The 26,335-nt window shown below is 42.7% G+C and overlaps 1 protein-coding gene across 3 annotated transcripts in view; it reads left to right on the top strand.

Moving 5' to 3' along the window:
• The first annotated feature begins 650 nt into the window (after positions 1-650).
• The window catches only part of MAP1B (microtubule associated protein 1B), a 115,223-nt gene continuing 89,538 nt past the window's right edge, over positions 651-26,335 (top strand). For all 3 annotated transcript variants that reach the window (XR_008316133.1, XR_008316132.1, XM_053296075.1), the window contains exons 1-2: positions 651-1,127; positions 14,559-14,660. Coding sequence is in view for 1 of the 3 variants with exons in the window: in XM_053296075.1 (XP_053152050.1) it covers positions 950-1,127; positions 14,559-14,660 (280 nt within the window). In the remaining 2 variants the exon portion in view is untranslated. The remainder of the gene's footprint in view (positions 1,128-14,558; positions 14,661-26,335) is intronic.

The raw sequence follows: 26,335 nt of genomic DNA, 5'->3' as shown, positions 1-26,335 counted from the left end.
GAATGGGGCCACTCTGAGCAGTGCTTGCTGGTGGAACATCCCAGGTTCCCCTTCTGGCAACTCCAAGGTAGGGCTGAGAGAGATTCCTGCCTGTAGAAGATGGACTGATGGTTTGACTTGGTATATGGCGGCTTCCTATGTTCCTACATGGTCTTATTTCACTCAGGAGGTGCATCTTCTTGCAAATATGAAAATGCAAAACAGAACTACAGACCTAACAAGAGATAGCAATGGGGGTAGGGAGAGAGCCTTTTAATCTGGTAAATCCATCAAATCGAAGATAATATGGCTGACCTCATACAGTTTGTAAAGGGGAAAGAACAAAACACACCACCCAGCTTTCCTTTCAGGGTGTCAGCTGAGGGGAAAGGCCAGGGCTAATATTTGCCGGGATTGTCATTCCCTGGGCTGTTGCGAGTGTGAATGCAAATCTCTTTGGTGCTCGCGCGCGCGCCTGTGTTAACTGAAGGGTTTGTTATATGTGGCCCTTCGTGCCAGAGGCTTGGGCCCCCAGCAGGCCCTCTCTTGCACCTTGTGTGCCTGTTGGAGCATTGTTCGCCCACCTCCTCGTCCTTTCTGCTTCCGGAGGCAGCGATGGGAATGATTTGCTGCAGATGACATCAGCTGCGTGAGGTGGATGCTGGCAAAGCAGCAGCAGCAACAGCAGCAGCAACGCGCGTGGCTGTGCCGGGTCCCCTCCTCCGCCTGCTCTTCGCCAGGTCCCAGCCCTGCACTGTCTCGGTATAAAAGCGCCGCCGCCTCCCCGCCCTCCCTCACTCGCCCAGCTGCCTGGAGCGCGGTGGTGCCTCTCAGCGAGCGGTTTTTCTGCCGAGGGAGGCGCCTTGGGAACTAAAGCCTCTGGTCCCCTCCCTTCTTTCGCCGCCGCCTGCGGGAAGGAGAGCAAGGAGGAAGGCGCCGAGGAGGTGAAGGAGGAGAGGGGCTTGCCAGGATGGCGACGGTGGTGGTGGAAGCGGAGTCGGAGCCGTCTTGCAGCCTCCCCAACGCCGTCCCCCCCTCGCCTAGCCTGTCGCACCGCTTCCTCGACAGCAAATTTTATCTCCTGGTCGTTATAGGCGAGCTAGTCACCGAGGAGCATCTGAGGCGAGCGATAGCGAATATAGAGCGAGGTAAGGCGGCTGCACGCTTCCCTCCCCACCCCCACCATCCCTGCGCGAAGAGTTACTTCATCTCTCCCTCCCGCTCCAGCTGCTGTCTGTGGGAAGGGGAGGAAGGGACAGGCGGCGACCTACAGGTTGCACAAAAGTCCTTTCTCCCACCGCCTCCTGTGGCGGCGCGCAAGCAAAGTCAGTGACTCTGCATAACCTTGGCACAACCTCCTCCGTCCTCTCTGCCCGATCTACCACTCAGTGTCTCCTTCCTACGAGATTTCTGTGGAATAGCTATGCTGACTTGTAGCCCAGCCACAGAGAAGGTTGAAAAAGGGGAGTCTGAGGCAACCACTCCCTTTCTCCTCTTTGTGCGCGCGTTTGGTGTATGTGCGCCTGTCTCGGGAGGGGGCGAAGAGGACCCTCTTGTCTAGAGCCGCAGTACTAGAGTTGGCAGCAGTCTCGACTCTGCCCAGCCGCTTCAGCATCCCTTTCAGATCCTCACTACTTCATGGAGTTCCATTGCGCGTGGAGTAAAGGAGAGAGACGCTGCAGCTGGACTCACTGATGGGTGTGTTTTCTTCAGTGACTGGCTGCAGTTCTTCTTAAATAGACCGAAGACATGGCTCCCTTATAATTAAAGGCTTTGTTTGGGGTGTGTGTTAAACCATAGCTGGCCAGAAAAACAACAGCAACAACCCTGAGATACAGGGCAGCGCTGAGACCCCCCCCCCCGCATTGGAGGAGCTTGTTCAATGGTGCTCTGTTAATTCACATCAGACGCAGACGCCTTTTTTCTCTCAGACTGCATGTATGGCTAGACACGCAGGGGAGGGAGAAACTGCGGACACCAAGTGGAGGTTTTTTGTCTTTTTGGCAGTGTTTTTCTTTTGGCCCAAGGTAGTTTGAATCTCTCTCTCTAGTAGTGTTAGGTGCAGTATCTGGAGATCTATTGAGCTCTTGCAGCAATAACAGAAAGTCTCTCTGGCTCACCACACAAAGATCTGCAGTTGGCTTTGGCATTTTGCTGCACCAAGAGGCACAAGGAAGGTGGGAACATAACACATCACTCTCTTTTGCAGCTGATCTTGAGTTTGCTCCCCTTCTTCTCCCCCTCTATTGTCATGACACACATCTTAAACCCCCCAACTAGCTCGGAGCAGAGGTCGTTCTGGTCTTTCGCAGACCCAGCAACAGTGCCTCCTTTGCTTTCTCTTTTTCGCCTCTTGGTGCAGCTGCTGGGGAGTCTGCCCAGAGATACCGGCTTGTGGGCGTGGTGCAGTCCGCAGTGCGGTCCCTATGGCAGCCCATAGCGGACAAAGGGCGTTCACACAGGCAAGGAGAAAAAGAAAATTACATTAAATATCCATTTGCAATCAGCCTGTCCTTGCTTCCTGGAAATTGATGCAAAAAGCATCTGGAGAGATCCTATGCTGCAGAATGTGCAGCAGCTCCTGATTAAAAGAAATAAATCAGGAGCTTTCTTTGTTTCTAACTTTCAGTCATAAGTGGTTTGGGTTTGCTTCAGGAACATTTGAATAAAATTGAGTCTCTGGATATTTGGTCAAGAACATCCACAACAATAAAGAACAGAAATGCTGATTATAAAATATTGAGCATTTTATATCTCTTAAACCTTGCATTTTCCAAGCTACATATACTACTGTTGTGGATGACTTGGCAACTTAAGTCTCAAATCATTTGGAATGTTGGGAGAAAACAGATTAATTTCTTGTAGGTACATTTATTGAATATAATGCTGTGTCTATTGTAGCAGTCTGAGAAATACCTGTATGCAATGCAAGTAGAATATATTTTATATTTTATTATAGCTCTTATATAAATACTTCTTAAAAATTTAAGATTTTGAACAATTTTGTTTCAAGTGGGTTAGGGTTTTATTTGGGAGAAAAAGGTAAGATTTCAGGAACCAGCCATTGTCAGAGAATCTTTAGGCACTGCCTTGATTACATTCTTGCTATATAGGTGTGGTTCAGCAGATGAAGGAAGACTTCAGTTGGTTCTTTCTATTGTTGCTTCACTCCCTATACATTATCCTAATTCATAATTCATTTCTTTTTGAATCTACATTCTAGTGAAGATGGGCCAGCTGTATTGGTAGCTGTTTTAATAACTGACCTGTTATTTGCACCCATTGTAGATTGAGAAATGCTGGATGGTTTTCATTTTAGACTCCTAGTTGTTTTCTCTCTAGTTTTATCTAAAGTTGTAGGTTAAGTCTGAACTAGCTGGATTTTACTTAGGGCTATTAATAATTAATATCATAAATGGATGCTGTATGCCCTCAAGGACTCTGATGTCATCTTTTCAGAAGAAAAAATGTTCAAGCCTGAGAAGTTCTGCTCATATACTGCTTTTCTTTCTTTTTTCTTTTTGCTGCACAGTCTGGTTATAGCTACTTAGAAGCAATGCCTGCTCCTATAGTTTGGATTAGGAACTGAAAGTGGTAGGTAATATTGATAAATTCAGGCTGGTTTGATGCTGAATCTGAACTGAGGAAGGCTGTAGATTTCTTTCCATGGTGCATATATGGGCTTGACAAAACCTCTTCTCTTTGGAAAATACTCAATGAGCTGGAAGCAGTAGCTTAACACTTAAGATCTGCATTTTTCAACAAGGCCTTTGAAGTTTCAGGGTTTATGGTATCTTATCTGTGCTTCCAGTTCTGGCCCTTTGGTACCACCATTGAAGATACTGGATTAATGTGCATCACTGCAGAGAAATCTGAGAAGACATCCTGTACTAAAGGGTTCCTTGTGGTTGAAGAATTTTTTTAAAAAAAAGATATAATTAAGAGCGCCTTGAGGTTGCAGCCTTATCCAGTGTGGTTTAAGGATTTCCAGCTTTTTTCCTAGAGCTATCTATTTTAATGTACGTGTCATCTAGCCCTTCTTCGGGACTTAAAAAGATGGATCTGTATGAAACTAAAGATTTGTGGGTGTGCCCAGACTGCTAACGGAGAGTCTGTTGTCAGACTTGGTTCTCCACTTATAGAAGGAAACAATAATCCTATCTCAATTGGACTTTAAACTGGTCACTCATATGAAAATATCTATTGCTATTAAATTTTCCATCTGTACAGGCTTTAAAGCACTCCCCACACAAGCCCATTGGTTTGTTTTGTGCTGTATTTTGTCAGAATTGCTGAATCATGGAGCTGCATTGTGGGGACTGACTGGCATAGGATGGTTAATATGTTATCTTGTTTTATTTTAAAGCCATGATTCTGGCTTGGATCCACACTACAAGATTCCAGTTGCTTCAAGAGCATTGCTTGATATGTAGCTGAGAATTATATACACATGGATTTTTCAAATTATAAACTTGTTCTTACAAAGAAGAAATTGTTTGAAATTTGACTACCTTGAAATTGCTGAATTTGACTACCACACCTGTACTCTGATAGCCCATATCTAAGCCTTAGTCTCTGTTAGGGCTTCACCTATCTATCACAGGCTGATGATAGATAGTCTATTCTCTGCCTATCATTAGGCTAATGCCATTTCTTTTATTTCATCGTTCATGATCAGTGCAAATAAGACTCTGCACAAATATACAAACACATACAGTATTTACCCAAACCTAAGACAAGTATTTCCCCCCAGTTAAACTGGGGGTCGAGGATTGTCTTAGTTTCAGATTCCTCTTTCTTTGGAGTAAATACAGGTATAACCTGTATTTAGCCTCTCTCTTTCAAATTCTATACAAATTCTATCTCTCTTTCAGCTTCTATACAGGCAAACATTGTTTATATTGATATCCCTTAGGCTTTAGAATGCATTAGCTATACCGTAGTTGCTCACTCACTTATGACAGGGAATATATGAACATGGGAGACTGCTTTATAGCAAGACAAACCATTGGTCCATCTAGCGCAATATTGTCTACTGACTGACCAAGGCTCTCCAAGGTTTCAGGCAGGAGTCTTTCCCATTCCTACCTTCTGAGTGCAAAGCAGATGCTCTACCATTGAACTACAGCCCCATCCCAAATATATGGAGCAAGTTCATATGATCACCACCAAGTCAGTAAGCCAGGAACTAGATATTCCTGGTGGGCATGTTGCATGAAGCTGTCAACTGCTGGTGTTCATGCTGCTTTACTGAGACTCTCCCAGCTTCCACCCAGCTCCATTAATCAAGATTGGAAGCTGGGCAGACAAACTTGGGAGAATCTCAGTAGTGGCACTGGGGCACAGATACCAGCAGTTGGTGGCTTTCCATAACATGCCTACCATGAGTGTGGGCTCCCCAACCTGGCAGCAATTGTGTGAACCCATTTTATCATGATAACTGAAAGCTGGGAAATATGAACATGTTACATTTATCTAACACAGAGCTGCACAGCTCAAATGCCCTGGTGGGCCGGAACCATTCACAACTTGGTGTGCAGGGGCCGAGGTCAAATTTTTAGCACATCATTACATTAATCTATTCCCACTGTCAATGGACCATAGTTTTAACCAAGGATAGTGGCCAGGGAATAGGTCCTGTCCTTGCTCAATCAGTGGGGCCCCTGGAGTGCATGCCAGCCCCAAACAAATGCCAAGTCCTCTCCCCTCCCTAAATTATTGTTGCTTTCAGGCTGCAATGCGAGGCATACTTACATGGGCGTGAGCCTCGCTGGGCACACTATGGAGCATATTTCTGAGAAAGCATGCATAGGATGGTGCTATAAGGCAATTTCCAGCTCCTGTGTTGCTGCAGGATACCTGGGGGCCAGTAAAATAGTCCCTGTGGGCTGAATCCCACCCCCTGCTGGGCCTTATGTTGTGCAGGCATGATAACAGATCCCTAAAGAGCTCTGTGAATGATTAGTTAAACAACGCTAGTAAATGAAATATTCAAACTAGACATCAGTAGACCAGAACTATGGTGTGAGAGCACATGATGCAGGCACCTTGCTGAAACTAAGCAGATTTAGGTCTGGACAGTGTCACTATGTGAAGGATTTCTTCCCCACATTAACTCTGATGAGGACAAAACCATAGTGTGTTTCTGCATTCCCTTTCAGTTCGGAACTCCACAGAATATATGCATATTCATCACACATTGGCAGCAGCATGAAAAATCAGCCACCACAGGATAATCACTGCAGAGAGAACTTTTATATTGATGTCAACTCAGACACAATACTTTCAATGGAATTCAGCTGGGAATCATTAGTGATAAGTCATCATTAGTGATAATTCATCATAAGTTCATGGATGAATCAGCCCTCTTCCTTGTTTAGACTCTGATACTACTGGCCATCCATGAAAATCTCCAACGCTGAGTAAGAGGAGGCAGGAAGAAGGTCCATTCTAATTCATTTCATATGTTGCTACATTTGCATTTTTTAAAAGTCATTTTCTTAAAACATCTCATACATCCACAACCCATACAAATAATCACAATACAATGAAAACATTTGCTATAATGCGCATTATTCTGTTATAATAAATCAGCAGGATTCTCTCTGCAAATTCAGGTAACTTTTCCTTTTCAGGTAAAACTCATTAATAAGCAGTAATTTTGTCATAACCATTTTGTCCCAAACATTGTTTAACAATCCTATTTAATTCTCATGATGATTAACCTTTAGGACGTATTGATTATGCCAAAATTAACTGTTCCTAAATGAGTTTTCGATTGAAAGGGGAAAATTAACAGAATTTGTTGACAGAGGGACTCTCCAGATTCATTAGTTCTGAAAAAACATTGATTAAAAAAAAGTTATCAAAAGATGATATAACGGATGACAACTATTAAATAAAGAATGCAATGAAAATGGTCTAGGACAGTCACCCCCGCCATCTTTTACCCAAATTATCTTATATGGAAGGAGGAGCAAGCAACTGTTACTAACATCAGTGGTGCAAGATCTCTACTGGAGCCGCTGTAAAGGTAAAGTAAAGTGTGCCATCAAGTCGATTTCGACTCCTGGCGCCCACAGAGCCCTGTGGCTTTCTTTTAGTAGAATACAGGAGGGGTTTACCATTGCCTCCTCCCACATAGTATGAGATGATGCCTATCAGCATCTTCCTAGATCGCTGCTGCCCAATATAGTACCAGCGGGGATTCGAACCAGCAACCTTCTGCTTTTTAGTCAAGCATTTCCCCACTGCACCACAAGGTGACTGTACTTAACTGCAAATTAAAATAACTACTACTCCCACTTCATTAAGAGGGAAACTGAATAACTTTTCTTCAACGATATTTCATTGTTGTGCAAGTATACTGAGTTCAAAGTAGTCCTTTATGAATGACTAGGCTGGCTCCTTGAGAAGAATCTCTTAGCCACAATGTGGCTCTCTTAGGAGTAGAGTACTGTATAGTGAAATCTCAACACTATAGAGTAGACTGTGTTTTGCTGAAAAAAGTGGGAAATAAGTAATGTTCCAACCAACAGTAGGTACTGCTGTTTAGCATCACTGTTCAGTTTAAAATGGCTTCTCCCTCTTTATTTAGCCAGCTCTTCTCAAACTAGAGATACCAAAGTTGCAGCCCTTTGCACACTTATCTAGGAGTAAGCTCCCTTGAATACAGTATAAATGTGCATTGTAGCGTGCTGCATATACAACATATATGCTCTTGCTGCCATAAGAATTAACATGATCTTCTCCACCCCACCCCACCCCCACCGCTTTACAGCAGCCAAACAATTTGACCATTTGGAATTTCTTTAACTTTCTTCTCCACTTAGATTTTGTTTATACATATGCCATCTGAAAAAAAGGCAGGTGACCTTTTGCAATATGACATGGCAACTAGTTTGGACTTGTTTTCAGAACATCTTCATTTACTCTGCCATGTAGAACAGTTGCTTGGAGGCTTTTTTATTTAAGAGATACAACCCTTAAACTATTCATGGTCATTATGTACATCTTAACATCTAGAATCTGTGTCTTGTACAGTTATGTGTCTCGAAGAAACCCTTCCCAAACAAATAATTAATTTCTTAAAAATAAAATACTTCAGTTTGAAATGTTGTACTGCAGCATATTAAACTTTCTTTTTGTTCTTTATTTAAATAGAGGTATGAGGTAAATGGTGATGTGTCCAGTATTTATTTATTTTTAAATGCATCAGGCATAATGTTGTTCCATGTACATCAGTGGTTTATATTTGTGTGCTGGAAACACATAGTTATCTCCAAAGAGATCCAAAAATGGTTTGTGCTATGAGACAATAAAAGGCAACAGAGGGCAAAGGGTGTGATTTCTCCACTAGACAAAGAGCTAACATGTGTGCTCCAAACAAAGACTATATTGCGCTGATAGATTGCCTTCATTAAAAGTTTAGGAATCTGAGGACTTGTCAGCTGGTGAGCCTCATTAATGCAAGCTATGTGGACCGACCAACAGACCCTTACAATGAAAAGCTGCTGATCAAATTAAATCCTAGTATGAAAATTTAGTATGGCATACTGGTGTACTTGTTACAGCTATTTATAGAATTGTGGTGCATGCCTCTCGGAGTGTCTGCAAAGTGCCTATTGGAACAACTGTCCAGGTTGTGCAAGTGTGCCCTTGAGAGAATAATAATAAAGGTTCAGCTCAATGACAGCTCAGTAGCTAATGGATTAAGATCTTAAGCCATCAAGGCTAATAAATGAGAGAGAATGAAAGTATGAGAGAGACTAACTCAGTTTGCTTTTTCAAGATTAGTCACCACTCTGTATAGATCTCCACATAGTTCCAGAGTGGTGGATTTTCTTAGTCTGGCTTGGATTTTCATAGTTTCAGCATATTTATATGTGGAGATTCTGGTTCAAGATAGTGAATTTGAGTGGAGAATGGTGGTGGTGATTTGTGTGAGTCAGGATGTCCTAGGCCAGGGTTGTGGGCCCTGATTGGAGTGGGCTCTGGGACAAAAAGTGAAGATGGGCCCCTGCCCCCCATTGCCTTAATCTTCAGAGAGTTGAGAGGGCCAGGACAAAGAGCAGGCTGCTAACCAGCCAGAAAGGCCCAGGGACTAGGGTTGCACGTTTTGTATTTTTTCTGTTTCGATTTGTACCAAATCCAAATCAACCCCATTTTCTATTTGGTCCAAAATTAAGCCTTCTGAATCACCCCAGTTTTGTTTTGTATCCGAATGAATCTGAATCTGAATTAATTCAGATTAAAAATGGGTCACATGGTCAAAAGAGTGGGTGGGGGATTATAGTGCCCAATGAGTGGAAACTACCACAAAAATTTCAAAGGAATTGGGCAAACTGCTGATTTTTGGTGAATTTTTGAAGTTTGCGCAACTTTCAGATTTCCCCCATAGGCTATGATGGAGCTTTCAGGAAAAGTATAGTTTCACTCGGGGAGGGGGAGGGGTGGCCCAGAGTGGAGTGTGGTTGGTGGTAGTGTCCAGTTGATACAAGGAAGCTACCACAATTTTTTCAGATGAATTTGGCAAAGGGCTGATTTTTAAAGAATTAATGCTTACGTGTCTTTCAGATTTTCCTCGTAGGGTATAATGGAGGTTTCTGCAGTCCCATAACTCCACTTGAGGGGCACTGGGGTGGCCCAGAGCAAGTGGCGGTGTAGTGCACATAGGGTGCCAACCACCCACATGGGTTGCCAACCCATGAAGTACAGGGTTTTGTTGTTCTAGAGATGTTCTAAGAGTAGATTCTCTAGTAGCATATGAGAGTGGATTCATGGTTTTTCATTAAAAATCTCATTTGCTGCCAGAAAATCTAAACTCAACACCTCAGAAACAACAAAGCCCAGTACCTCAATGGGTTAGCAATCCAGGGGGGTGGTTGGCACCCTCTGTGCACTACACCACCACTTGCTTTGGGCCATCCCAGTGCCCCCCAGGTGGATTTATGGGGCTGCTGAAACCTCCATTATTCCCTACGAGGAAAATCTGAAAGACGCGTAAACCTCAAATTCCTAAGAAATCAGTCCTTTGCCCTATTTGGAATCTGGGTGCACCACCCTTGGGGCACTGCCATCCAACCCCCTGTTTTGCCCCTGAAGCCCCACATAAAAAAAGTTGAAAGAGTGAAGAGAATGATGAACAATAACGACACTTAATTTTTTGGCACAGTTATTTGAGAATTTTGCAGCGGGTGTGAGCCTGTCCCTGTGGCACTAGCACAGCAGCACAACCCATTTGTAGATTCAAGCAATCTTTCAATAAAAACACTCCTTCCGCATGGAACAGTGACCACAGTTTATTTGAGATAGCAAGATAGACCAATGAGCCAGCGTGGTGAAGTGGTTAGAGTGCTGGACTAGGACCGGGGAGACGTGAGTTCAAATCCCCATTCAGCCATGATACTAGCTGGGTGACTCTGGGTCAGTCACTTCACTCAGCCTAACCTACTTCACAGGTTGTTGTGAGGAGAAACCTAAGTATGTAGTCTGGGCTCCTTGGAGGAAGAACAGGATATAAAATGTAAAAAATAATAATTAAAAAAATAAATAAAACTGCCTTGGTACTATGGAACAGCTTCAAATGTTCATTTAACTGAAGTGGAGTGAGCCATCGCCCAAACAAATCAGCCACTGTTCAGAATTGTTGAGATTTATCATCACTGCATTTAAGAAAGTGCAAAACCATGGATCATGGTTACAAGAAAGAGAGAAGCAACTAAGATACCTGGGGATGTCAATAAATTGACAGGGATATTCCCCACCCCCTTCTTTTTGTCTTCTGTAGTCCCATGTGGATGACCCATCCCTGCAATGGCAAAAGTTGTGAACCACTGGCTTAGACATCATGTCCCACCAAATTACATTGTGGTCTAAAAAACTTAGGCACCACTATAACTCATAAAAATCAGAAGAAAAACAAAATAGCGCTTCAAAAGACCCCTGAACAAGTCAAGAGATTCTTTCTAAACCTTTGGAAAGAAAAACCTGTATAATTTCAGAACTTTCCTAACCAGCTTCTCGAAAAGCTTCTCCACACAATTTATACCATGGCTTTTAGCAAAAGCTTTGGAATTGCATTGAGCTCCCAAAGATATTTGGGTATTTCTGTCTCATAATTCTGTCTTCCAAATCCCTTTGTAAGGTCAGTTTGCATTTCAGTCACACTGAATACAACACATACTTAACTAAACCATTCAAGCTCAAAAGCTTTTTGCATATCTTACCTTCTGCTAATCACTCAGTGCCTCAGCTGCAGTGGAGAGAGTCAGAGAAGTCAGTTTGAATTGCAATGCTTTTCCGAAGAACAAAGCATTCTGTCCAAAACACAGTCATTTTGATTTGGAAACAAAAATCTCTGTTTTTTAATTCTTGATTTTGTTTTGGTTACAAAACCTCCGAAATTGCCATTTTCGGGCACAAAACGTTTTGTACCTGAATCGAAATGCACAAGCCTACCAGGGACATTTGTCATCCCCACCCCACCCCTGGGCTTTGTTGTAGCTAGACTCCAGTCCCAAGCCCAAAGTATGCTTTCACAGTAAACCAGAGGTGTATGTGCAAAGACTAAAAACCATTTGTTGTGATATATCTGCCATATCCACCTAGTATTACTGGAATGGTGGCTTCATATTTGTTTAATATTGCATAGGCAAATTATCCTCCCCCCCCCAACAAACAAACAAACAAAATCTCTGGAAATAAAAACCGGCTAAAACATTCCTAGGTAGGAGTTATACTCCTGCCACATAATCTGTATACTATTTTCAAAAGTGCCAAACTTTGGGGTCCTTATGGATGAACAACCAGAGCACCTACAGCTAAGTGGGAGGTATGGGCAGGCAGACCCAGGGTGACCCACAGATATGTCTGTGTTCATTAAATCTGCAGGAAAACCCCCGAGGAGGGGCAACCCCCCCAACTTCCCTCATGTTAGTCACTGTGATGGAATGTCTGTGAGCTCAGACAATTAACATTTAACAGAAGCATTTAGCTGGAGGTAATGGAATTCTGTGGCAGGGAGGGAAGGAGGGCTTCAACAAAAAAGAATAGGAAATCTTATCAGCTTGAAGAACACTGCCTTAAGACAAGTCCTTCCGCTTCTGCAGCAGGTGTGTGTGTGTGTGTGTGTGTGTAAAACTCTTGGTTTCTCATCATCCATTTAATAGCTTTGTCTTTCTGAGGGGGGAGGGGTTTGAAAAGGAACAGCCACCCGCCCCCGCAAAACAAAACCCAGCCCAGATAAAATAAAAATAGAAGTTCCATGTGAAGTGAGACTGAAGTTGGAGCAGGCACTCCTGTCTTGATTGCTAACTTGTGTGTTTTTTACCATCCTCAGCCAAATGCTCAGGTTAACACAAGCACATCAGGGATATATTGTGACATTTTGTTACTGGTCCTTTCTTGCACTGCTTTAATACCAGAACCATAAAAGTTCTTAAAGTGATCCTTAACAAGGGCTGGAGTTGAATTCTTTCAGTATTTCCTGTTGCATAGCAATTGAGAATTCTCAGCATGTTAAAGAATTGGATATATGTAGACAGCGAGAATACGGAAAACTGATTTTGAAAAATGTGTTTTTAAAAGCAGAAAGAATGCAGACAGGCCTGTTCTTAAGGTGGGGCGACCAGGGTAGGAACATAGGAAACTGCCATATACTGAGTCAGACCACTGGTCTATCTAGCTCAGTATTGTCTTCACAGACTGGCAGTGGCTTCTCCAAGGTTGCAGGCAGGAATCTCTCTCAGCCCTATCTTGGAGAAGCCAGGGAGGGAACTTGAAACCTTCTGCTCTTCCCAGAGCGGCTTCATCCCCTGAGGGGAAGATCTTGCAGTGCTCACACATCAAGTCTCCCATTCATATGCAACCAGGGTGGACCCTGCTTAGCTATGGGAACAAGTCATGCTTGCTACCACAAGACCAGCTCTCCTCTCTAGATTGCCTTGAGCCCCGCGCTGGGACAGGCCCCACCAGGGGAGCAGCCTGCCCTGCAAAAATTGACCTTCCTCCTCTCCCCAACTCTGCCGACCTGTAGAGCTGCAGCCTACAGGAGTTGTGCGCAGACTTGCCTGTTGCCTGCTATCCAAGGCTCCCTGCAGGAGAGGTGATCCTGCTACAGTTCCCTTTCCCTGACTCTCAGCTGTTCAGCAGGTGGGTGGGGCTTCCAAAGGCTTCTCTGCCGGAGCCTGCTTCTCTGAGCTCTCCCCAGTCCCTGAAGCTCTCCAGCCAGGAGGCAGACTGGCCAGCACTGGCTGTCCACCAGAGTGCTGTGCACACCCCCTGCCCTGCAGCCCTAGGCTGTGCTGAGAGCATGTGCCTTCTTCCTCCTCCTCCTCCTCAGAGCCAGCAATGGAAGGTATGGGATTTCCCTTTTTTCATAATCTCCCCCTTTGTATATTTATGGAATGGCTTTCTATAGGGCTTTGATATTGAGCACAGATGTAGGGCAGGGTAGGAAGGCTCTGAATATTGAAATTGAAATGGATTGGACAGACTGTGTTTAAAAAAACATTTTTAGGGGGAAAATAAAAAAATTGTTAAAAGTCCTGTAAGAAGTGGTTTGTTTCATGGCAGAAAATTGCAAAAACATCTGAAACTGAAGCCCCCCTGCCCGCTTGGGCCATCATCCCCCCCCCATATGGAGGAGTCTGCCCTTTGCCTTCATAAAAAAGGATAAAAGCACCCCACCCCCCCACCCCCACATTAGATAACCTGGTGCACAGCAGGGAAGCAACCTGCCTAAAGAGCAGGAGGCTGTTGGTTCGAATCCCAACTGGTGTTTCCCCCAGAATATGGGAAACTCCTGTTTTGGGCAGCAGCGATATAGGAAGGTGCTGAAAGGCATTATCTCACACTGTGTGGGAGAAGGCAATGGTAAACCCCTCCTGTATTCTACCAAGAAAACCACATGACTCTGTGGTCGCCAGGAGTCGACACTGACTCGATGGCACAACCTTTCCTTTCAGTAAGCTGGAATGACTTGGCATAGGGATTTGATATTGAGCACAGATGTAGAGCAGGGTGTGAGGGCTCTGAATATTGAAACTGAAATGGATTGGTCAATCTGTTGATTTTTAATGTTTCTATACTGCAGTAAAGCTGCCAGAAAGAGTTCTCTCTCTCTCCATAGAGTACTTCACAACTAGTGAAAGTAGGGCTAACTGTAAACAGCTGAATAAAGTTTATTTTATTTGTACATGCACTATGTTGGTTTGCAATCCAGAATGTCTGAATGAGAGCTGTGAAGCAAGGGTCATGTGTTGTGCTTTTAACTCCCCCCCCCCACCCATACCTCATACAAATACACTATATGTCCAAGCTGGCTGGACATGTCCAAAAACCTCACTCACACTATTTACACAGTACGTCGTCAGTCATACAGAACATTTTTGTAATCATATGAAACATTAAGGAGGCCGCGCACATGCTGATTTGTCCCCAGCCCCACAACCCCCTAGGGACAGCCCTGAATGCAGACTATATATACTTTTAGATGTGATCAAATAAAATCTAGAAATATATGTTGTGTATATTCAGTAACCACGAACATGTTTTTTTTTTTTGGTCTTGATTTGCAGGAATCCGATCATGGGACACAAACCTAATTGAATGCAACTTGGACCAAGAACTCAAACTTTTTGTGTCCCGTCATTCAGCTCGATTCTCTCCTGATGTGCGAGGTGAGGCATGTTTTACTGTCATGTGGCTTGCAGTATATGCCTTAGGAAAACTTAAAATATTTATTGGCATTACTTAGTAGGTTGAATACATTTTTTTTCTAGTGGGGGAAAAAAGTCTTGGTGATATCACAATTTGTTAATATGTTTGCATATATTATTGAATATATAGTATAACTTGTGGCCAACAATGGTATCCTAAATAAATGTATTGGGGGGGGGGGAATGACAGTGGAAAATATAGCTTAGGATCACAGCCAAAGGCTTACTTAGGAAGTAAGTCTCACTGAGCTCCTGGGATTAACTCCCAGGAAATATCCTTAGAGTAGGACATTAAAGCCTAGTAAAAAAGCTGTGCTGCATATTGCACTTACCAAACAGGATTCAGTACTTAGAGTAATTCCCTTTCACAGTTCTGTATTTTCCCTGCATATTCCTTTTGCGATAAAAGAACAAATGTTTAGTTTTTGCTTGGCACTGTAGCTGCCCAGTTCACAGTTAAAGCTGAAGTACTTGAGCAAGTACTATGGCTTATCTGGGTTGTAAAGTAAACGTTTCGAGTCAGTGTCCACTCCTGGCAACCACAGAGCCATGTGGAGTTTTTTAGTAGAATACAGGAGGGGCTTACCATTGTCGTCTCTTGCACAGTATGAGATGATGCCTTTCAGCACCTTCTTATATCGCTGCTGCCTGATATAGGTGTATCCCATAGTCTGGAAAACCATACCAGGGGGATTCAAACGAGCAACCTCTTGCTCCCTAGGCAAGTTACTTCCCTGCTGCGCCATTAGGTGGCTTGTAGCTGGGCATAAAAGAATATCTTTGTATACATGCAATACCAGTGATGTAGCTGCCAGTTCAGAAGTGCAGGCGCTCTCCATGACAGCCCTCATGGCCATGCCCACCCCAACCGCCAGAGAAACAGAGAAATACCGGCCCTCCATCCCTGTGCATCCCCTGCTCCATTACACACTGTGCGGCACCATTGCTGTCCCCAGAAATCAGGATGGATTACAGAAACATTATATGGACTGGAAAGGTCAATGTGCCTTCCATGAATGAAGCCAGAAAATAAGAGGAATAGACAAGACAGTCTGCAATTCTGCTCCACACATTTATGAAGAGCACCTTGTTATTGGAGCAGCTCCTCCTTTTAAGAGCTAAGCAGAATCTCTTCCTTGTCACTCATATGCCTCTCTTAGTTCCACTGTGGCTGGAAAAATTCATTACCATCAGGGTACTTCACATCCACATCCAGCATTCTCAGATCCTGTGTGTGGTTGGACAATTCTTTCTGCTAATGCAGCCTGCATGTTGAGTACTTGGGGAAGAGCAAAATGTCCATTTCCAAAAGGATGTGCCCGGAACATTTCGGAGGCCATTATGGAAGCCTCCTAAACGTTTTGGCCACCGGGGCCATTTCGGCTTTCGGAGGAGGTGGGAGTGCTCCCTTAAGGGTTGGGGAGGGTGCACTTACCCCTCCCACTGCATTTTCCCTGCCAGCGCTCCGTTGCATCAAAGCCCCTCAGGGCGGCAGCGTACCTCCCTGCCGCCCCGTTGTCGTCCTCGGCTGGAAGTACCGGGTGCATGTGTGTCTGTTGCATGCGTGCGCAGCAGACAGATGTGCATGCACACGTGACGGGATAACTTATATTTTAACTTAAATGAGGCTGTAGCTTAGTGGTAGAGCATCTGCTTTGCATGCAGAAGGTACCAGGTTAAATACCTGGCATTTTCAAGTTGGGCCAGGAAAGACTCCTGCCTGAAACCTTGAGGAGCTGCTGCCAGTCAGTGTAGACAATACTAGCTAGATGGACCAATCCATCTAGGTTCTAAGTGCTAAATATTAGCATTTAAGATGAGATCCAAAGAACCGCACAACTCGTTCTGCCTAGCTTTGTTTGTGCTTCTTAGGGTTAAATGGGAGGCCATGTTGGATTCAGCCATAGTGTGGCCTACATTGGTACTGGGTGAGGGTGAGTTTTAACCTTTTCCCTCATGATGTTTTCCAGTGCAAACTGTGCCTCTGCAGCTACCCACATGTTTTCTCTAATAGGGCAAATAATAGGGTGTTTTTTGTTTTAGGTGTGTGTGAGCAGGGGATTAACATCAGGAAAATGGTGTGAGGGAGAATGGTATTTCCCTCTCCCCCAGAGCTGCAAGTCTCTCCAAGTCCAGTTTGGGTCACCTAAGCTGTTTTTAAAAGAAATGTGAAGAGAGATCCTGATCACAGATCTCGGTCTTTTTCTTCTTCTTTTTTTTTTGATCTTGTCTCACTTTACACAGCAGCCTCCACCATGTATTAAACCACTTTGAAACTTGAGGGACTTTGATCTGTGATTTGACATGGGAAAAGAGTCTCAAAAGATTTGATTCTCATCACAGATTGGCAGCAAATGTCCATCTGTGTATTTCAATCTGTGATTCCTCTGTTTTCAAATAGAGTCCATCTGGAAATACCCCTGTCCAGATCAAGGTCCGCACAAAATGCAATGAAGGGTCAGGGATGGGAAAGGCCCGCTTTACAATAACTGTAGCCATAAATAATAATTTCTTATTCTATAAAATAACTGCATTGTGATAAGGAGCAATATGGGTAGCTTACACACACCATACATAAAACCCCTTAGGCTCTACCAAATCCTAGGGCCAGATACCACCAATGACATTTTGATTGCCCTTGTCTCACTGATATTGCAGCAGTTACCTAGCAGGTCTGGATAAGATTAGTGTGCATTTCCTGTAACTGCACTCATTTTCTTGCAGCATGATGTACATCTGACTTTGTAGGAGAAACAGCAATTAGTGAACGCAAACACTTCCAAATTTGGAAAAATATAATGGTTTTCTTTTAAACAGCCCCTTGGGTTACTTAAAGAGTGAATTAAACATTCACCTAAATTGCCATTTTCCATGCATCTTGAAGACTACTTACGGCATTCCTGCACCATGTGTATTTATGGAGTTGTTTACAAGCTGGTTTTGGCTTGGCCATACATCATTCTTCTTGCTGCAGTGGGAAACTTGCTTTCCTGCAGCACTGTTGTAATGCTGCTTAAATCCTGGCATAATGCTGTATTGTGACATTGCACTGGCATAGCTCAGCTCAAAGACAGGTCACAGAAAATCATTACATTTTAACACAGGACATAAACTATAACAGTATCAAAGCAATGAAAACTGCAGAACACTACTGTACATAAAAGCCAAACAGCCATCAAAAGCAGAAAAACCAACTGGAAACATAGCAAATTAAGATCAACTTAGCCCAAAGGCCTTCTGAAAGAAGCAGTTCTGGCCTAAATCTAAAATGGTATCCTGCCAGAGCCCAGTGGTCTCCCTGCAGAGTGTGGTGTTCCATAAAATTGGTACCCTTACAGAAGCCATTTGTTGAATTGCATTCATTGAGGGCACCCAGACCAAGGCCTCTGAAGTTGAACAGAGTGTATAGGACCATATATGAGAGAACAGGGGCAACCGTTCCAAGAGGCAGAGTGAGGCGATGGACACGAGAAGGTGCTGTCCCCTGCCACCACAGGTGTTACCCCACAGACCTCCTTGCCACCTGCTTCCACCGTTCCTCCTCACCCACTGAGGCATGCATGTTCATTTCCCCCTCCTCATCCCACTGCAGTAGGCCTCTCCCTGCCCTTCTGCTACCACTATCCGGCTTGGTAGTCAGAGTGCTCACTGCTGCCGCCACCACTCCCTCGGTTGCATGGGCTGAGAATGCTGAGCACCTGCCTATAGATGGGGACGGGCGTCATATTGTCTTTCACCTGTGGCAGTAAAATGTCAGAACATCTGTGGGAGACTGTGGTCTAAAGACAAGTAGGTCCCAAGTGAAATCTCTGTGTGATGATGATTTCCCATTAGCTATATGACACATTCCTTAGAAAAGAAGAGGGAAGCTCCTATTGCAGGGGTGGGCAAAGTTGGCCCTTCAGCTTTTTAACTACAACTCCCATCATCCCCAGCCACAGTAAATTGTAGCTGGGATGATGGGAATTGTAGTTCAACAACAGCTGGAGGGCCAAGTTTGCCCACCACTGTCCTATTAACATAAAGTTTTGTGTGAGCCCCTGAGGTACAGATGTATATACTGGAACCACTGTATTAGAGCATGAGTTTAGGAGTAATCACTGCAGTGCATTTCTCACTTAGCTCAAAGGCTGCTAAGAATCTTATTTGGGCAATACTTTCGAAAGCCATGTATAAGAACTTAAATAATGCAAATCCTCTGCTTCCATTTAAGATTACATATTTCATATTTTGAATAGAAAGATTTAAAGTTCTCTAGGAAATAACTTCTAGCAAATACATTTTTATCTAGAGGTTTTTTTGTCTAGACTTGAATACTTCTCACTGTGTAGGTTTATAATTTTAATTACATATGACTGGAATTCATCACCACCTCTGTGATATGCAATGATGGATGTGTTTTCAGTACTGCCATTTTTAAACAAAAAGATGAAAAATCAATATGCAAAGCATCAAAAAGAATCCTGAATAATCCTGAAGAAGAAGAAGAGGTCTTGCACTCAAGACTGAATTTTTCTTTTCTGCGATGCATCAGTGCTTAGCTTGACTGCAGATAGAAGTTCTCTACTTTTGTATACTTGCACATTTCATAATATCTTGATATTGCAATTTATGTGAATCTTCTGCCATTCCTTCAATGCCATGTTAGGGATGTTTTTGTCACCTCATTCATATAACAGACAGGGAAATCCTGTGTACAGAAATCTCAAGTGTCATGAATATAGAATAATGTTTCTCTTTATGGGATTGCATTAGCCATGCTGTATAAGATGAAGTGGAGTTAAATGACATATCTTGCATTGATGTTGTCATTGGATATTTATGTTAAACGAATGGGGAATCTAATTATTGGTTGCTATGACAACTAATAACATCTATTCAAGTATACATAATGCAGTGGTAAGCATCTTGTTCAGTGGGCGAAGCCAGTCTGATTATCTATCTACAGCACAAGGATAGGCAGAATGTCTATCATCAGACATATAGCCTTACTGGGTCCAAAACATGCTAAATATTCCATTTTTGAAAGCATTCAATAACAGGGTCCATAAAGGAGAAGCAGAAGAAAATGTTAATCAAGATTTTCAGTCCAAATATTGTGGCTGATATCCTGACAAATAAAGTGCTGGGGCTGAGGATGGGTTGGACTAATGTAGCACTGGGACTTCTACATTCAAGGGAGGGATTTTGACAACCTCTCCTTCCCCTGGAAGTGCTCTGTGCCACATGAAAATATGTCCCTGAGGGCTGTACAACCCTCAGGGACACAATTGTGGATTCCACAGAATGCTTTTACAGAAGGGAAGATCAAAATTGCCCTTTCCACATACACATGAGTGCCAGTGCTATAATAGTTGAACCCATCTGCAGCACCAGCACTTACTCTAAGATGACGGTCAGTATCCATTCTTTTCTTATTCTGTTGTCCAGGGCACCATTGGATGAAGGGTTTTGTATGCCTGCAGTAGCAAAGCAGACAAATCATATTCCGCCATTCTGAAATTGGGGTGGTGGTGGGGAGGTACTATGGCTCGGGCGTATCTATGGGGGGGGCACGTGCGCCGGGCGCCACTTGAAGGGGGGGGTGCAATTTCTTAAAATTAAATAATTTTTAAAAATGGCCACCAAAAACAAAATGGCCACTGGGCATGCTCAAATGGCCTCTGTGAGGCCCTAGGGCATGCCACGCCTCACAGAGGCCATTTGAGCATGCACAGTGGCCATTTTGTTTTCAGTGGCCATTTTAAAAAATATATATATATTTAAAAATGACCACCGCACATGCTCAAGGTGCCTGTGAGGCCCTAGAGGCCAGTGGGAGGAGGGGGAAACTTTGCAGACCCCCCACAGCCTTTAAGATGTTCCCCGAAGGGGCTACAGGTATTTTTTTTAATTAATATAATATGTCACTGTACACATATTCAGATTGGCACTATGTACAGAGAATAAGGGCTTGTGAATACTGAGCTGAAGTTTATGAGCTAAGATTGTATCCATTTGCTCTTACTTTGCTTCTTGTGATAAGTGAGTTAAATGTGATGTCTTAATAATATGGCTATTAATGGTCAGTTTGTCTTTGAATCAATGTGAAATCCTTAGTATTAAGGCCCACTGGGAGTTTCTTGCTCTTTCTCTCATTTTTACTGTCTTTTTGAAATACTAGAATATATTCCAAGCAGTGACACAGTTTACTCTGCATATCATTTAATTATTTTCAGAGTATCTGGGAAAAGTCAAATTTTCCATTTATTTTTAAAACTTATGTAATCGTGATGCTACAATGCATAGCAGAGAATTAGGCAGGAACTTCTTTTAGTTTTTCCAAGTACACCTCCGCATAATATTTGGGGATTTCATGAGCCCCAGCATACTGAAATTTGTCATTTTCCAGCATTTTAACCTGAGCTATCCAAACAAATTAATGATAAATTTGGATAGTTTTAAAAAATAAATCTGAAGTGGTAGATAGGAGCTTGACCACATGTATGATATTGTTAATTTTTGTAATTTTTTAAAATTTTAAAATAAAAGTTTTCTGAAACGTGTGTCAGTCAGATGTATGTTGGGGTGGTGGGGGGGCGGGGGGGGGGGCGCAATTTCAGTGCTTGCCCTGGGTGCCGTTTTCCCTAGTTGCGCCACTGCTATGGCTGGCTTAATAGATTGAATTTGAAACTTGGCAGTATAGGAGAGGTGAGTTTGAGGATTATTCATGCGGATTTGGGTAGAAGGATAAGAAATGACTTTATAGGAGTTGAAAGTTTGACTGTGTAAAACAGGGATCCTCAACGTTGGGCCCCCAGATGTTCTTGGACTTCAACTCCCATAATCCCCAGCCAAAGGCCACTGGGCCTGGGGATTATGGGAGTTGAAGTCCAAGAACATCTGGGGGCCCAACGTTGAGGATCCCTGGTGTAAAACATATAATGACCTAATCTTCCTGGGCCATGATCCCCAGACAAGTTAATGCATACTTACTTGGAAATAAGTTCCATTAAATTAAATGGTTCTTACTCTTGAGCTACACAGAATTGTATTAAAACCCATTTCCTCTACTGAAGTAATTGGTATTAAATGGCATATGCAAAAAGCGGTAATTAAAATTGCCTGTTGACTGCTGCATCCTCACCATTAAATGTCACTACTACAGTGATTTCAGCAAAAGGCATTCTAGTGAATACCAGCTACCCGATGTATCTTGACTTGACCTCTCAAAAATCAGTTGCAGAAAACTTTGCTTCCAACCTAATCATTGGATATATAGGGTACTAATGCAAGGGATGGGGGTGCTTAGATGTTGCACAAGCACTTCTAGCATTCATTCAGTCTGCATTAGGGTATTCCCAGTATTTCATGTATGCAGTAAGGCCTTCCACAAATTGCAGAGTTCTGTACTAGTGTTAACCACAATGGTAGCTCTGGTGCTAGTTGAGGACTCGGCAAAGGAGATGGATGTGACTGTAAACATTCCAAAAGGTAGGGGGTAGTAAGCAACGTGCTGTAATAACTGCCCTTCCTTCCTTCCATCTCATATGTGGGTGGGAATCAATTGCCAGTTAAAAAAAATAACCAATCTGTTGTCAGTTCAAAAATAGCAAAGAAATTCTACCATTAATTTGTGTACTACAGTGCATAGCTTACATACTGTCCAACACCTGCCGATGAAAGAGTATGCATATTCATGGAATCATGCTGGTACCATGAATATGCAAGACCTGTCAACACTGCTAGCAAATGTGGAGAGCCTCTGAGGCTCCTAAGGTTTGTGATGTCTCTGTAGGGTGCTTTTCCCATTAGGCGTCATGGAGGTTCTTGGCTAGCAGCATAGATGGGCTTTGCCAACCCATGAAACCAGCCCATGTGCTCATGGCTCTTCCATTGGTGGGGCACTGCACAGTATGTACGCCAATGGTTGGTACACTGCATTGTGAAAACAATTAACTACCCAATTGCATAGCAGTTTTGTAAAATGTATTTCAGTTCCAAAAATTGCAAGGAGCCATGCAACTGCTTCAGCAAATCAAGAGAACAGTATGTAAGATTTCTAAGGCTGCATTTCTATACATATGTAAAGGTAAAGTGTGCTATCGAGTCAGTTTCGACTCCTGGAGACCACATGGGAGTAAATATTCAGTTTAGTGGAATTTCTGAGAAACTTGCATAGGATTGGAAGCATAGCAGGTATGTGTTTAGTATATATTTATATACTGTTTTTCAATAAATAAAAACTTCACATAGTGGTTTACAGAGCAAAAGGAGTGAGAAGATGGTTGCCTTTGCCAAAGGGACTTGCAATCTAAAAAGAGACGCAAGAGAAGTACCAGCAACAGCCACTGAGAATGGACACTATGCTAGCTTGACAGTTGCTTCCCAGTATAAAACAGCTACCACTTTAAAAGGTGCCTCTTTGCCCCTTAGCAGAGGTTAAAGCTATTCTCTATACCTGGATTAGTTTTAGAAGTGAATTGGAATAGCTTGCAGATGAGTTGACTGAAGATTTCAATGTTCATTTTTCTCCTTGCTGCTCTGAGGGAGAAAGAAAATAGAGACAAAGAGGCAGAGGTTAGATTCATTTAGCTGACTCATGCAGATGGATCTTTGCTTAGTTTTCCCCATGGAGGGTTGCTGTTGGCAACTGTGCCATAGCATCACTTCTTGCTGCACAGAAACAAAGAGGTGGAGAATACAGATGTCTTAAAAGGTCCCTAGATTGTGTTCAATCCAGGAACAGAATGTGTTCATTCTGTAGGGGGAAAAAACTCCTATCATTTCATCAAGTACATTCAGCTTTACTTGTAGAAAGAATTCAATATATCAATACAGGGCAGTGTTAAATGTCTTTTATATACAGGAACTGAAATATTAACTGTTGAAAATGCTGGCGATCAAGGTTTTATTTTATTTATCTTGGGCTAGTATTGAATGCACCATCCATTTCCAGTATGGCAGGGGTTTTCAAACATGGGTCCCCAGATATTGGACTACAACTCCCATCATGCCCAGCCACAATGTTCACATGCCATTGTGACTGGGCATGATGGAAGTCCTAGTCCAACAGCATCTGTAGCTCCAAGTCTGAGAACCCCTGCAGTATGGAATGTCATTTCCTGGAGTAAAAAGAGATGGTCCATTCAGGAGATGGTCCCACAGGGGTTTGTTTCACTGTATGTACATATAATATTATTATTTATTATTTATTTGATTTATAGACTGCCCTTCCAAAATGGCTCAGGGCGGTTTACAATTAAAACAAACCACTAAAACAGTAAAGAGCTAAAACAAATAAAAAAAAAACAATATAACAATTAACAATTTAAAAACATTTGAAAACAATTAAACAATTACACTGATTAAAACCCCCGAAATCAGGTTTTGAATTTTAAAATAAACCAGATATTAAGCCCCCCCAAAAGTGATTTCTGCTTAGAAAATGTATGTTTGAAGCTGAATTCATGTAATATAAAAATCATTATTGAAAAGTCTGACATGTTAAAAGACACAAGCATAGAAATAAAATGGCATTTGAAATACTTCTGGTGTGAGTTAGCATGTTTGGTGATTATTTTTTTAAAGGTTTTTATTATGGCTGCATTCACACAATCACGGTGATCCTGGTTAAAGAGTTAACCAGGATTGACAAGGCCTGAGAAGCTGATCACGAGAACCCAGAATCTGAGGGCAGTGCCAATCAAACTGCTGTGGTTAACCTACATTTAACAAGGATAGAGAACCAGGATCAGATTTACAATTCTAACCTAGCTTTGTGTCTGATAGACCCCCAAGCTGGCTAGCAATGATTAAAAAACCATAACAAACACATCATACCATAAAACAATTGTTCCCCTTTCACACAAAGTCATTAAAAAGGGGTGAGTGGGGAGAGAAGAGTCACAGCAACATGGGGAACAGTAAATTAGTCAACCAGTGCTCCCCTGCCCCCCGGGCTTTGAAATAACCAAGCTTTGTGCTGTCCATTAGAAGTCAAGCAGTGATGGAGCCAGGCAGTTTCACATGCTTGAAAGCATTCCTCAGCTGTGGTTCCGTAACTAAACAGGCTTTTCCATGTGCCACCTGCCACATCACAGATGGTGGCATTGGTAGTAATAGACAACAACTCCAGAGCAGGCCTCAGAGGTATTGATAGGAGTGTAATCTGTGAAAGATTTTATTTTTTTAGGCTTTTAAGGTCACTTGGCATCCTGGGAAGTAACGTTACACCCCAGTTTACACTAAACTGTTATGGGTTTTGCCAAGAGCCTTATCTCTCCTATTAAGCATCCAGTGTTTGGACATCACAGTTCTTAGCCAGTTTAGGGGTGGAAACCAAATCTTGCCATGATGTGAAGGCAACTCTTTGCCTGCTGCACTCTTCTCCTGTGGTCAAACAAGTTTTGCATGTTTTTGTAATTTGTTCAAAACTTGCTTGACGAGAAACTGTAGCAGGATAAATGAAACGAGTGCATGCTGCCCCATGAACAATGATGACAATATCCTTTCATCAACAAGAACATGTCTTTGAATAGCCAAAGTGTGTTGTCTTTCTGTCCCCACCAGTGTTCTCTCTAATGTTTTTTATCTGAGTGAGGAATGAGTTTTGTTCTGGGCAGCAGTATCAAGGCAGTGTGTGCGCATATGCATTCAGAGTGGGGCCTTCCTGATTCAACCTGAGTGGGATCTAAAATTTACTGAGCGGACATCAAAAAAACTTGTGAGTGCACACATGCTTTAGAGGGAACACTGGTCTTCACCCCCACCCCCAACAAAATTCTACATACTGCTTCTTGCCCCTTGCCATGCACAGAGTTGCCACTGTCCGAGTTGGGATGAGGGCATGTCACTTTAAGAGCCCAGCTGTGTAGGCAGTGCAGTGTATACAGTATACTGTCAGAGCCATTGAAATGGGGGCAGGAAGGTTCTCCCTCTACAAGTGCTATGGCTGAAGGGAATCCTATAACAACCTGAGAAGATGCTTACCAGTGGTCACCCGCCCCATCTTTTGATTGCTGCCTAGAAGTGCCAGGAAGTGCACATACTACTACAAAGGCATCCAGGTTCTTAAAGAAATTTTTCTCTTCGCAACCTGCTGTGGATGATACAGTCTTAAATCTCACTATCAGAAGAGCAAAGGTAGTTCTCCTGCATTATTCAGTTTCTTGGGAAACTGGAGACATTATTTCTTTTCTGAATAGACTTGGTGATATCTCTGTTCAGAAGGCCTGAAATATCTTTAACTTTATTTTTTGAAGATTTTTTTTGATACATCTTAAATATTTTAGCTGTGTGAAAGATATTAGAGAGTCATAAAAGCTCATTTTCTCTAATGTGTCTGCAGACAGGATTTAGCAGTCTGTTAATTTAATATTACCCATAATCATTTGTCCTAGTCCTTTGAATTTTTAAAGTTGTCATTATCAATTGTAAGCTGCAGAGCTCAGATCCTGGGAAGTTCATTAGCCTTAAAAAGATTTAAATATTCTTCAATAGGTAATAAGGATTCGCAAATTTAACACTTTTAAAGAATTCACGATTGTCATTCCTCAGAGTCTACATCATTTACTAATTACTTCTTAAAATTGTACTGTACTCCTGTTTTCTGGATAAACAAAATAGTTTCACCAAATGAACAAAATATGAACAGG

Source organism: Hemicordylus capensis, chromosome 2 (genome assembly GCF_027244095.1).
Source record: "Hemicordylus capensis ecotype Gifberg chromosome 2, rHemCap1.1.pri, whole genome shotgun sequence".
Classification (NCBI taxonomy): Eukaryota; Metazoa; Chordata; class Lepidosauria; order Squamata; family Cordylidae; genus Hemicordylus; species Hemicordylus capensis.
This window is presented reverse-complemented; position numbering and strand designations above follow the sequence as displayed.